Below are 12,050 nucleotides of genomic sequence, written 5' to 3'. Positions count from 1 at the left end.
TAGAAGGTCAGAGGTCGCGACCAGTCCGTGTTGTGTATGTCTCTACGACCTCTGTTTCCGTTACAGTAGAAGGTCAGAGGTCGCGACCAGTCGCGGGTCACAGACCCAAATGGTTTCGCAACGGGAAAACCGTTTTAACTCTAGCAACTAAACGGGACCTACCTGAATTTGTCCAATTAGAAACTCTTCTTTTTTTTCAGTTGCGAAACCTGATCCGGTTCTGGAGTGAATGATTTCCGTTGTATAACATTTAGACTAAATGAATACACCCGTGGTTGTAGTGTGTCTCCAGCCGCACATCAGTAACACACATACATGAGAAACAGGCCACACACACACACGCGAGAGAGAGAGAAACGGGCCACACACACACGAGAGAGAGAAACAGGCCACACACACACACACGAGAGAGAGAAACGGGCCACACACACACACGAGAGAGAGAGAAACGGGCCACACACACACGAGAGAGAGAAACAGGCCACACACACGAGAGAGGGAAACAGGCCACACACACGAGAGAGGGAAACAGGCCACACACACACGAGAGAGAGAGAGAAAACAGGCCACACACACACGAGAAAGAAAGAAACAGGCCACACACACACGAGAGAGAGCGAGAGAAACAGGCCACACACACACGAGAAAGAAAGAAACAGGCCACACACACACGAGAGAGAGAGAAACAGGCCACACACACGAGAGAGAGAGAGAGAGAAACAGGCCACACACACGAGAGAGAGAGAAACAGGCCACACACACACACGAGAGAGAGAAACAGGCCACACACACGAGAGAGAGAGAAACAGGCCACACACGAGAGAGAGAGAAACAGGCCACACACGAGAGAAACAGGCCACACACACACGAGAGAGAGAGAGAGAGAGAAACAGGCCACACACGAGAGAGAGAGAAACAGGCCACACACACACGAGAGAGAGAGAAACAGGCCACACACACACGAGAGAGAGAGAAACAGGCCACACACACGAGAGAGAGAGAAACAGGCCACACATACACGAGAGAGAGAGAAACAGGCCACACATGGAGACATCAGCGCTGAAAGTGAACCATTTTATTGTCCCATAGCAGCTCCAGGTGAAGCTGGTTTAGACTGGTGTTAATATATCCCCCCCCCCCATCCTATAAAACCCCCAGGAAGAAATTACAGAATAAAAAGACCCACAATATTATGTTAGGATAATACAAACGATATAAATTATATTACATTATCATAATGTGAAACAGGTTAGCACACCATCCAGACACAAGCAGCTCCCAGGACATATTACATGTGTAACTACAGACGAGAGTGAGAATAATACAAATATAATTCTGAACATGGGGACGCTTTCAGACAGGAAGGAGTGTCATAATGTTGTCTATGAAGCCTGGTAACCTCACAGCACCAGACTACACACAGACAGAACCAGGGGAGGGTACTAGGTAGGAAGGGCCCCCTGTCTGTCTCAGCTGTAATACCAGTCCAGGGGAGGGTACTAGGTAGAAAGGGCCCCCTGTCTGTCTCAGCTGTAATACCAGTCCAGGGGAGGGTACTAGGTAGAAAGGGCCCCCTGTCTGTCTCAGCTGTAATACCAGTCCAGGGGAGGGTACTAGGTAGAAAGGGCCCCTGTCTGTCTCAGCTGTAATACCAGTCCAGGGGAGGGTACTAGGTAGAAAGGGCCCCCTGTCTGTCTCAGCTGTAATACCAGTCCAGGGGAGGGTACTAGGTAGAAAGGGCCCCTGTCTGTCTCAGCTGTAATACCAGTCCAGGGGAGGGTACTAGGTAGAAAGGGCCCCCTGTCTGTCTCATCTGTAATACCAGTCCAAAGGAGGGTACTAGGTAGAAAGGGCCCCCTGTCTGTCTCAGCTGTAATACCAGTCCAGGGGAGGGTACTAGGTAGAAAGGGCCCCCTGTCTGTCTCAGCTGTAATACCAGTCCAGGGGAGGGTACTAGGTAGAAAGGGCCCCCTGTCTGTCTCAGCTGTAATACCAGGGGAGGGTACTAGGTAGAAAGGGCCCCCTGTCTGTCTCAGCTGTAATACCAGTCCAGGGGAGGGTACTAGGTAGAAAGGGCCCCCTGTCTGTCTCAGCTGTAATACCAGTCCAGGGGAGGGTACTAGGTAGAAAGGGCCCCCTGTCTTAGCTGTAATACCAGTCCAGGGGAGGGTAGTAGGTAGGAAGGGCCCCCTGTCTCAGCTGTAATACCAGTCCAGGGGAGGGTACTAGGTAGTTACAGACAGACAGGTTGTGTAGTCTAGGACAGGTCAGTTCCACTAGGAGATAGATGGTTACAGACAGACAGTGTAGTAGCAATATAAAGATGATTATAAGATGTGAGATTAAAGACCTGACGTTCATACTAATATTCAGCCAGTTAACCAGTCCTGGAGTCAGATGTTAACTCCTGTCTCTAAATAGTGGAGGTTAGGGCCCCGTTAACCAGTCCTGGAGTCAGATGTTAACTCCTGTCTCTAAATAGTGGAGGTTAGGGCCCCGTTAACCAGTCCTGGAGTCAGATGTTAACTCCTGTCTCTAAATAGTGGAGGTTAGGGCCCTGTTAACCAGTCCTGGAGTCAGATGTTAACTCCTGTCTCTAAATAGTGGAGGTTAGGGCCCCGTTAACCAGTCCTGGAGTCAGATGGTAACTCCTGTCTCTAAATAGTGGAGGTTAGGGCCCCGTTAACCAGTCCTGGAGTCAGATGTTAACTCCTGTCTCTAAATAGTGGAGGTTAGGGCCCCGTTAACCAGTCCTGGAGTCAGATGTTAACTCCTGTCTCTAAATAGTGGAGGTTAGGGCCCCGTTAACCAGTCCTGGAGTCAGATGTTAACTCCTGTCTCTAAATAGTGGAGGTTAGGGCCCCGTTAACCAGTCCTGGAGTCAGATGTTAACTCCTGTCTCTAAATAGTGGAGGTTAGAGCCCCGTTAACCACAGTCCTGGAGTCAGATGTTAACTCCTGTCTCTAAATAGTGGAGGTTAGGGCCCCGTTAACCACAGTCCTGGAGTCAGAGGTTAACTAAAGGACTCCAGCCGGGGGGGGCCCTAAAGGACTCCAGCCGGGGGGGGCCCTAAAGGACTCCAGCCGGGGGGGGGCCCTAAAGGACTCCAGCCGGGGGGGGGGCCCTAAAGGACTCCAGCCGGGGGGCCCTAAAGGACTCCAGACAGTTGTATGATAACAGACATCTCTAGTCTACAGAAACAAGTCCCTTGAGTCTTTCACTCCCAAATAAACATTGACTCTTCCTCTTCTGAGAACGTTCCTCCACCCAGTCACCAGTTCATATACCTTGACCTCAGGGGTTAAAGTTCATATACACGTTGACCTCAGGGGTTAAAGTCCATATACACGTTGACCTCAGGGGTTAAAGTTCATATATACATTTGCAGGGGGTGAAAATTCACACGTTGACCCCGGGGGGTGAAAATTCATATGTGGCTGTGTGTCAGGGTCATAGGTCAGGGTCGCTAAGCAGTGACCTCACAAGTTGTGGCCGGTAACGGGTGGGGGGGGGTAGTAGCACAGTGTACCAGGCAGTGGAGGCGTCTCCAGCTAAGGACTAACGGTGAAGCAACAGCCACAGCTAATTAAGCCTGTGCAAAATCCCTGCTTAGTACACACACACACACCTCACTGGGGTTGTTTAGTTAGATTCACTCTATGATCAGACTAGCATTAAAAACAGTCAGAACAGCCAGGAATACTGTCTACAGGACACAGTATCTGATATAAGAGAGAGGGAGAGGGAGGAGGAGGAGATAGAGAGAGGAAGAGGAGAGAGAGGACAGAAAGTGAAAGGACAGAGAGGAAGAGGAGAGAGGACAGAGAGGAAGAGGAGAGAGAGGACAGAGAGGAAGAGGAGAGAGAGGACAGAGAGGAAGAGGAGAGAGGACAGAGAGGAAGAGGAGAGAGAGGACAGAGAGGGGAGAGATGAGGAGAGAGAGAGGAAGAGGAGGGGGGTGGAAAGACAGGAGAGGAGTCCAGGGGTGTTGTCTTGAAGGGGGTGGTTGGGGGGGGGGGGTGTAGTTGAGGCGTTCCTCACAACAAGAAGGGGTTAGTGGTCCCGGGGGGCTGTGTGCCAGCTGTGGGGGGCAGAGCTGAGCCGAAGAGGGGCTGGGTCAGAGGCATAGAGGCCGGGAAACCCCCCATCCCTCCAACCCCGGGCACCATGTGGCCCGTCAGGGGTGGCAGGGAGGCGATGGGGGGCAGAGGGTCTACCATGGAGGACAAGCTGCTGAACCCTGCACCCCCTCCCAGACTCAGGCCTGGCATAGGGCTGACCCTCATCTGGTTTAGGGTAGGGGGGTTAGGCTGGCCCATCTGGAAGGGGTTGGCCTGGGGGGCGGCTACAGGGGCGGCTCCTAAGGAGACACAGGGGAGACAAACAGAACACAGAGAAGACATCAGCATTACCAAACACCAGAGAGAGAGATTGAGATTAATGTACAGACTCAGTGAGCATAGCTTTGCTATTGAGAAAGGCCGCCGTAGGCAGACATGGCTCTCAAGAGAAGACAGGCTATGTGCTCACTGCCCACAAAATGAGGTGGAAACTGAGCTGCACTTCCTAACCTCCTGTCCAATGTATGACCATATTAGAGAGACATATTTCCCTCAGATCACACAGATCCACAAAGAATTCGAAAACAAATCCAATTTCGAAAAACTCCCATATCTACTGGGTGAAATTCCACAGTGTGCCATCAGAGCAGCAAGATGTGTGACCTGTTGCCACGAGAAAAGGGCAACCAGTGAAGAACAAACATTGTAAATGCAACCCATGAGGAGGGTTTGGCCGGTAGGGATATCGTTGTCTCATTGCGCACCAGCGTTTCCTCCGACACATTGGTGCGGCTGGCTTCCCGGGTTGGATGCGCGTTGTGTTAAGAAGCAGTGCGGCTTGGTTGGGTTGTGTTTCGGAGCACGCATGACTTTCAACCTTTGTCTCTCCCGAGCTCGTACGGGAGTTGTAGCGATGAGACAAGATAGTAGCTACTAAAAAAACAATTAAGATACCACGAAATTAGGTAAAAAATAAAAGAAAAGAAAAAAGTTAAAAACTGAAAAGAAAAAAGTTAAAAACTGAATAATGTCTGTGAGAAGACAGAGAACAGAACTGATTTGGCAAAACCCCGAGGGAAAATGTAGTTTTGAGCTCAATGTGTTCTCCATTCGTTTTCTATGGCCGTTTTAATAGGAATTTGCATGCAGTTCCTATGGCTTCCACTAGATGTCAACAGCCTTATAAAATTAGTTGATGTTTTTCTCATAAGAAATGAAGAAGTAGTCCTGTTTTTTTTGGGGGGGGGAGCGCCAACAGAAGAAGATCTTCAATGGTAATGTATTTATTATATTGTTGTTTCGGACTTGTGTCTCGCACCGACGGGATGAAATATGATTGTCATGTGTTTGAATGCGGGGCGCTGTCCTCAGATAAATCACATGGTCTGCTTTCGCCGTAAAGCCTTTTCTGAAATCTGACACTGTGGCTAACGTGTTAATGCTAGCTAGTCTAGGACAGGCTAACGTGTTAATGCTAGCTAGTCTAGGACAGGCTAACGTGTTAATGCTAGCTAGTCTAGGACAGGTTAACGTGTTAATGCTAGCTCGTCTAGGACAGGTTAACGTGTTAATGCTAGCTCGTCTAGGACAGGTTAACGTGTTAATGCTAGCTCGTCTAGGACAGGTTAACGTGTTAACGCTAGCTCGTCTAGGACAGTTTAACGTGTTAACGTTAGCTCGTCTAGGACAGGTTAACGTGTTAATGCTAGCTCGTCTAGGACAGGCTAACGTGTTAATGCTAGCTAGTCTAGGACAGGTTAACGTGTTAATGCTAGCTTGTCTAGGACAGGTTAACGTGTTAATGCTAGCTCGTCTAGGACAGGTTAACGTGTTAATGCTAGCTAGTCTAGGACAGGTTAACGTGTTAATGCTAGCTAGTCTAGGACAGGTTAACATGTTAATGCTAGCTAGTCTAGGACAGGTTAACGTGTTAATGCTAGCTAGTCTAGGACAGGTTAACATGTTAATGCTAGCTAGTCTAGGACAGGTTAACGTGTTAATGCTAGCAAGTCTAGGACAGGTTAACGTGTTAATGCTAGCTAGTCTAGGACAGGTTAACATGTTAATGCTAGCTAGTCTAGGACAGGTTAACGTGTTAATGCTAGCAAGTCTAGGACAGGTTAACGTGTTAATGCTAGCAAGTCTAGGACAGGTTAACATGTTAATGCTAGCTAGTCTAGGACAGGTTAACGTGTTAATGCTAGCTAGTCTAGGACAGGTTAACGTGTTAAAGCTAGCTCGTCTAGGACAGGTTAACGTGTTAAAGCTAGCTCGTCTAGGACAGGTTAACGTGTTAATGCTAGCTCGTCTAGGACAGGTTACCGTGTTAAAGCTAGCTCGTCTAGGACAGGTTACCGTGTTAAAGCTAGCTCGTCTAGGACAGGTTAACGTGTTAATGCTAGCTAGTCTAGGACAGGTTAACGTGTTAATGCTAGCTAGTCTAGGACAGGTTAACATGTTAATGCTAGCTAGTCTAGGACAGGTTAACAAGAAGTTAAGCTTTATTTTGATGTATTATACATGTATGTTTTGTGAATTTTTAATTATGAGTGTCTCTATTTTTGAATTTGGCGCGCTGCTATTTCACTGGATGTTGTCTAATCAATCCCGTCACCGGGATCTGGGGTGTCGGTACGGGGGGTGTCGGTACGGGGGAGTGTCGGTACGGGGGGAGTGTCGGTACGGGGGAGGGGGTGTCGGTACGGGGGGGGGGTGTCGGTACGGGGGGTGTCGGTACGGGGTGGGGTCGGTATGGGAGGGGTGTCGGTACGGGGGGTGTCGGTACGGGGGTGTCAGTATGGGGGGGTGTCGGTACGGGGGTGTCGGTACGGGGGCGGGGATCTGAGCGGGAAGGGATCACATCAAGAAGTGAACTATTTGTATATACACAGAATGACATTTTAGATGTATTTATTCTTCTGTGAGTGTAATATTTACTGTTCATTTTATATTATTTTGTTAATTATCTATTTCACTTGCTTTGGCAAATTTAACATGTCTCCCATGACAATAAAGACCCCTTGAATTGAGAGAACAAGAGATTGTATTCAACTACGAGAGAGCGAGTGAGAGAGAGGAGATTTTCAACATCTGTCTCCGTACTGTGTGTGTACTACAGAAGTTTCCCAAACTCAGTCCAAGGGGAACACGGTTTGGGTTTTTGTCCCCCGAGCAATAAACAGCAATAAACAGCTGATTTAAATAAAACTCATCATCAAGCTTTGATAGGGGGCTAAAAAAAACAAAACGTGTACCCCCTGGGGGGGGCCCAGGGGACCGCTGGTGTACCACCTGTCCAGTACTGGGTGTCTCAGTACGGAGGGTGTCGGTACGGAGGGTGTCGGTACGGGGGTGGTACGTCGGTACGGGGGTGTCGGTAAGGAGGGTGGGGGGGTCAGTACGATGGGGGGGAGGGTGTCGGTACGGGGGTGTCGGTACGGGGGTGTCGGTACGGGGGGGTGGTAAGTCGGTAGGGGGGTGTTGGTAAGGAGGGTGGGGGGTCGGTACGGGGGAGGTGTCGGTACGGGGGGTGTCGGTAAGGAGGGTGGGTGGGGTCGGTACGGGGGTGTCGGTACGGGGGTGTCGGTAAGGAGGGTGGGGGGGGGGGTCGGTACGGGGGTCGGTACGGGGGGTCGGTACGGGGGTGTCGGTAAGGAGGGTGGGGGGTCGGTACGGCATGTCGGTAAGGAGGGTGGGGGGTCGGTACGGGGGTGTCGGTAAGGAGGGTGGGGGGGTCGGTACGGCATGTCGGTAAGGAGGGTGGGGGGGTCGGTACGGGGGTGTCGGTACGGGGGGTGGTACGTCGGTACGGGGGTGTCGGTAAGGAGGGTGGGGGGGTCGGTACGGGGGGTGTCGGTACGGGGGTGTCGGTACCTGCGGCAGCGAGGAAGGGGTTAACAATAGGAGCAGGCTGAGGAGGCTTGGTGACCAGTGAGTCCAGGTTGACCAATGCTGCATTAGGACCCAGGAAGGACTCTGGGGTCTTCCTGTTGGGCAGAGGGTCAAACAGGTCCCCGGTACCACTAGTCAGGGAGGAGAGACCCCGACCATCACCTAGAGGAATACAGAGAGAGAGACAGGTTACCCCTGGCTGATGAGTCCTTGTTGCCCCCAGTCCACCTGGTCATGCTGCTGCTCCAGTTTCAACTGTGGGTTCAATACTTATTTGAGCCCGCCCCCAATACCGGCCGGGACCCGCCCCCAATACCGACTGGGACCCGCCCCCAATACCGACCGGGATCCGCCCCCAATACCGACCGGGACCCCGCCCCCAATACCGACCGGGACCCCGCCCCCACACAACGGTCGTCAATACGACTAGGAGTGTACCTGTGGCTTCCGGACAACGAAAGAAAGTAGATTTGAAAACCAGTGGAAGAGGACAGACATGCTGGTTTCAACGGCCCACAAGGAAGTCTTGATGAAATAATTCCCTAAACATCTCAGGTTGGGTTTTGACGATGCTACTTTAAGGGTAAACCTCAAAACATGAACTAAAATATCCAGGTTTCAAACAATTGGTCGCTGTGAATTCTATTTAAATTTGAAAATAAGAATAGGCTTTTTCCATTAAGATTATTTTGGGCCAAAAGACAGCTACTACCGGCAAACTAAACCCTGGTGTTGAGGTGTAGGAGCCAGCTACTACCGGCTAACTAAACCCTGGTGTTGAGGTGTAGGAGCCAGCTACTACCGGCTAACTAAACCCTGGTGTTGAGGTGTAGGAGCCAGCTACTACCGGCTAACTAAACCCTGGTGTTGAGGTGTAGGAGCCAGCTACTACCGGCTAACTAAACCCTGGTGTTGAGGTGTAGGAGCCAGCCACTACCGGCTAACTAAACCCTGGTGTTGAGGTGTAGGAGCCAGCTACTACCGGCTAACTAAACCCTGGTGTTGAGGTGTCGGAGCCAGCTACTACCGGCTAACTAAACCCTGGTGTTGAGGTGTACCGGCTACTACCGGCTAACTAAACCCTGGTGTTGAGGTGTAGGGGCTACTACCGGCTAACTAAACCCTGGTGTTGAGGTGTACCGGCTACTACCGGCTAACTAAACCCTGGTGTTGAGGTGTAGGAGCCAGCCACTACCGGCTAACTAAACCCTGGTGTTGAGGTGTAGGAGCCAGCTACTACCGGCTAACTAAACCCTGGTGTTGAGGTGTCGGAGCCAGCTACTACCGGCTAACTAAACCCTGGTGTTGAGGTGTACCAGCTACTACCGGCTAACTAAACCCTGGTGTTGAGGTATAGGAGCCAGCTACTACCGGCTAACTAAACCCTGGTGTTGAGGTGTAGGAGCCAGCTACTACCGGCTAACTAAACCCTGGTGTTGAGGTGTAGGAGCCAGCTACTACCGGCTAACTAAACCCTGGTGTTGAGGTGTAGGAGCCAGCTACTACCGGCTAACTAAACCCTGGTGTTGAGGTGTAGGAGCCAGCTACTACCGGCTAACTAAACCCTGGTGTTGAGGTGTAGGAGCCAGCCACTACCGGCTAACTAAACCCTGGTGTTGAGGTGTAGGAGCCAGCTACTACCGGCTAACTAAACCCTGGTGTTGAGGTGTCGGAGCCAGCTACTACCGGCTAACTAAACCCTGGTGTTGAGGTGTACCGGCTACTACCGGCTAACTAAACCCTGGTGTTGAGGTGTAGGGGCTACTACCGGCTAACTAAACCCTGGTGTTGAGGTGTACCGGCTACTACCGGCTAACTAAACCCTGGTGTTGAGGTGTAGGAGCCAGCCACTACCGGCTAACTAAACCCTGGTGTTGAGGTGTAGGAGCCAGCTACTACCGGCTAACTAAACCCTGGTGTTGAGGTGTCGGAGCCAGCTACTACCGGCTAACTAAACCCTGGTGTTGAGGTGTACCAGCTACTACCGGCTAACTAAACCCTGGTGTTGAGGTATAGGAGCCAGCTACTACCGGCTAACTAAACCCTGGTGTTGAGGTGTAGGAGCCAGCTACTACCGGCTAACTAAACCCTGGTGTTGAGGTGTAGGAGCCAGCTACTACCGGCTAACTAAACCCTGGTGTTGAGGTGTAGGAGCCAGCTACTACCGGCTAACTAAACCCTGGTGTTGAGGTGTAGGAGCCAGCTACTACCGGCTAACTAAACCCTGGTGTTGAGGTGTAGGAGCCAGCCACTACCGGCTAACTAAACCCTGGTGTTGAGGTGTAGGAGCCAGCTACTACCGGCTAACTAAACCCTGGTGTTGAGGTGTCGGAGCCAGCTACTACCGGCTAACTAAACCCTGGTGTTGAGGTGTACCAGCTACTACCGGCTAACTAAACCCTGGTGTTGAGGTGTAGGGGCTACTACCGGCTAACTAAACCCTGGTGTTGAGGTGTAGGAGCCAGCTACTACCGGCTAACTAAACCCTGGTGTTGAGGTGTAGGAGCCAGCTACTACCGGCTAACTAAACCCTGGTGTTGAGGTGTAGGAGCCAGTCACTACCGGCTAACTAAACCCTGGTGTTGAGGTGTACCAGCTACTACCGGCTAACTAAACCCTGGTGTTGAGGTGTAGGAGCCAGCTACTACCGGCTAACTAAACCCCGGTGTTGAGGTGTAGGAGCCAGCTACTACCGGCTAACTAAACCCCGGTGTTGAGGTGTAGGAGCCAGCTACTACCGGCTAACTAAACCCCGGTGTTGAGGTGTAGGAGCCAGCTACTACCGGCTAACTAAACCCCGGTGTTGAGGTGTAGGAGCCAGCTACTACCGGCTAACTAAACCCCGGTGTTGAGGTGTAGGAGCCAGCTACTACCGGCTAACTAAACCCTGGTGTTGAGGTGTAGGAGCCAGCTACTACCGGCTAACTAAACCCTGGTGTTGAGGTGTAGGAGCCAGCTACTACCGGCTAACTAAACCCTGGTGTTGAGGTGTAGGAGCCAGCCACTACCGGCTAACTAAACCCTGGTGTTGAGGTGTACCAGCTACTACCGGCTAACTAAACCCCGGTGTTGAGGTGTAGGAGCCAGCTACTACCGGCTAACTAAACCCCGGTGTTGAGGTGTAGGAGCCAGCTACTACCGGCTAACTAAACCCCGGTGTTGAGGTGTAGGAGCCAGCTACTACCGGCTAACTAAACCCCGGTGTTGAGGTGTAGGAGCCAGCTACTACCGGCTAACTAAACCCTGGTGTTGAGGTGTAGGAGCCAGCTACTACCGGCTAACTAAACCCTGGTGTTGAGGTGTACCAGCTACTACCGGCTAACTAAACCCTGGTGTTGAGGCGTAGGAGCCAGCTACTACCGGCTAACTAAACCCTGGTGTTGAGGTGTAGGAGCCAGCTACTACCAGCTAACTAAACCCTGGTGTTGAGGTGTAACAGCTACTACCGGCTAACTAAACCCTGGTGTTGAGGTGTACCTGTGTAGGAGGTTCCTCCAGAACCCCAGGGGTCGGGAGCAGGGTTGGTTCCCCAGGGATCACTGCTCTTCATGGGGGAAACAGAGGAGGACGGGGGCCCCCAGGGGTCTACTGGAACCACTGGCTTTGGGGCTGCACCTGGACACACAGACACAACATGAGTCCCCCCCAGTAGACAGATGACAAGTCATTCCTGCTGTCTGTCACAATGCTGTTCCCTCGTTTTCAGATCACTACTGTTCTGGACGACTAACATCTCTTCCCCCCTCTCCGTCCTCCCCCTCAGTCCCCCTCTCTCTCTCTCTTCCCCCCCTCTCTCTCTCTGTCCCCCCTCTCAGTAGATATGTCAGGACCAGTATAGCAGCATTCCTGCTGAACAAAGAGCCACTGTTCTGACAACTGCAGGTATAGAAGAGACAAAGACAGTCCCTGTCCCCTTTCCCCCACTGGTCCCTGTCCCCTTTCCCCCACTGGTCCCTGTCCCCTTTCCCCCACTGTCCCCTTCCCCCACTGGTCCCTGTCCCCTTCCCCCACTGGTCCCTGTCCCCTTCCCCCAGTGGTCCCTGTCCCCTTCCCCCAGTGGTCCCTGTCCCCTTCCCCCACTGGTCCCGTCCCTGTCC

The 12,050-nt window shown here is 51.8% G+C and overlaps 1 protein-coding gene across 2 annotated transcripts in view; it reads right to left on the bottom strand.

Moving 5' to 3' along the window:
- Positions 1-3,407: 3,407 nt before the first annotated feature.
- The window catches only part of LOC135543967 (epsin-2-like), a 56,439-nt gene continuing 47,796 nt past the window's right edge, over positions 3,408-12,050 (bottom strand). For both annotated transcript variants that reach the window (XM_064971278.1, XM_064971276.1), the window contains exons 8-10: positions 11,431-11,568; positions 7,936-8,115; positions 3,408-4,361 (exon numbers count right to left, since the gene is read on the bottom strand). In XM_064971278.1, coding sequence (XP_064827350.1) covers positions 4,039-4,361; positions 7,936-8,115; positions 11,431-11,568 — 641 coding nt within the window. In that variant the 3' untranslated portion in view covers positions 3,408-4,038. The remainder of the gene's footprint in view (positions 4,362-7,935; positions 8,116-11,430; positions 11,569-12,050) is intronic.

The sequence above is a fragment of the Oncorhynchus masou genome, chromosome 8, assembly GCF_036934945.1.
Source record: "Oncorhynchus masou masou isolate Uvic2021 chromosome 8, UVic_Omas_1.1, whole genome shotgun sequence".
Classification (NCBI taxonomy): domain Eukaryota; kingdom Metazoa; phylum Chordata; class Actinopteri; order Salmoniformes; family Salmonidae; genus Oncorhynchus; species Oncorhynchus masou.
This window is presented reverse-complemented; position numbering and strand designations above follow the sequence as displayed.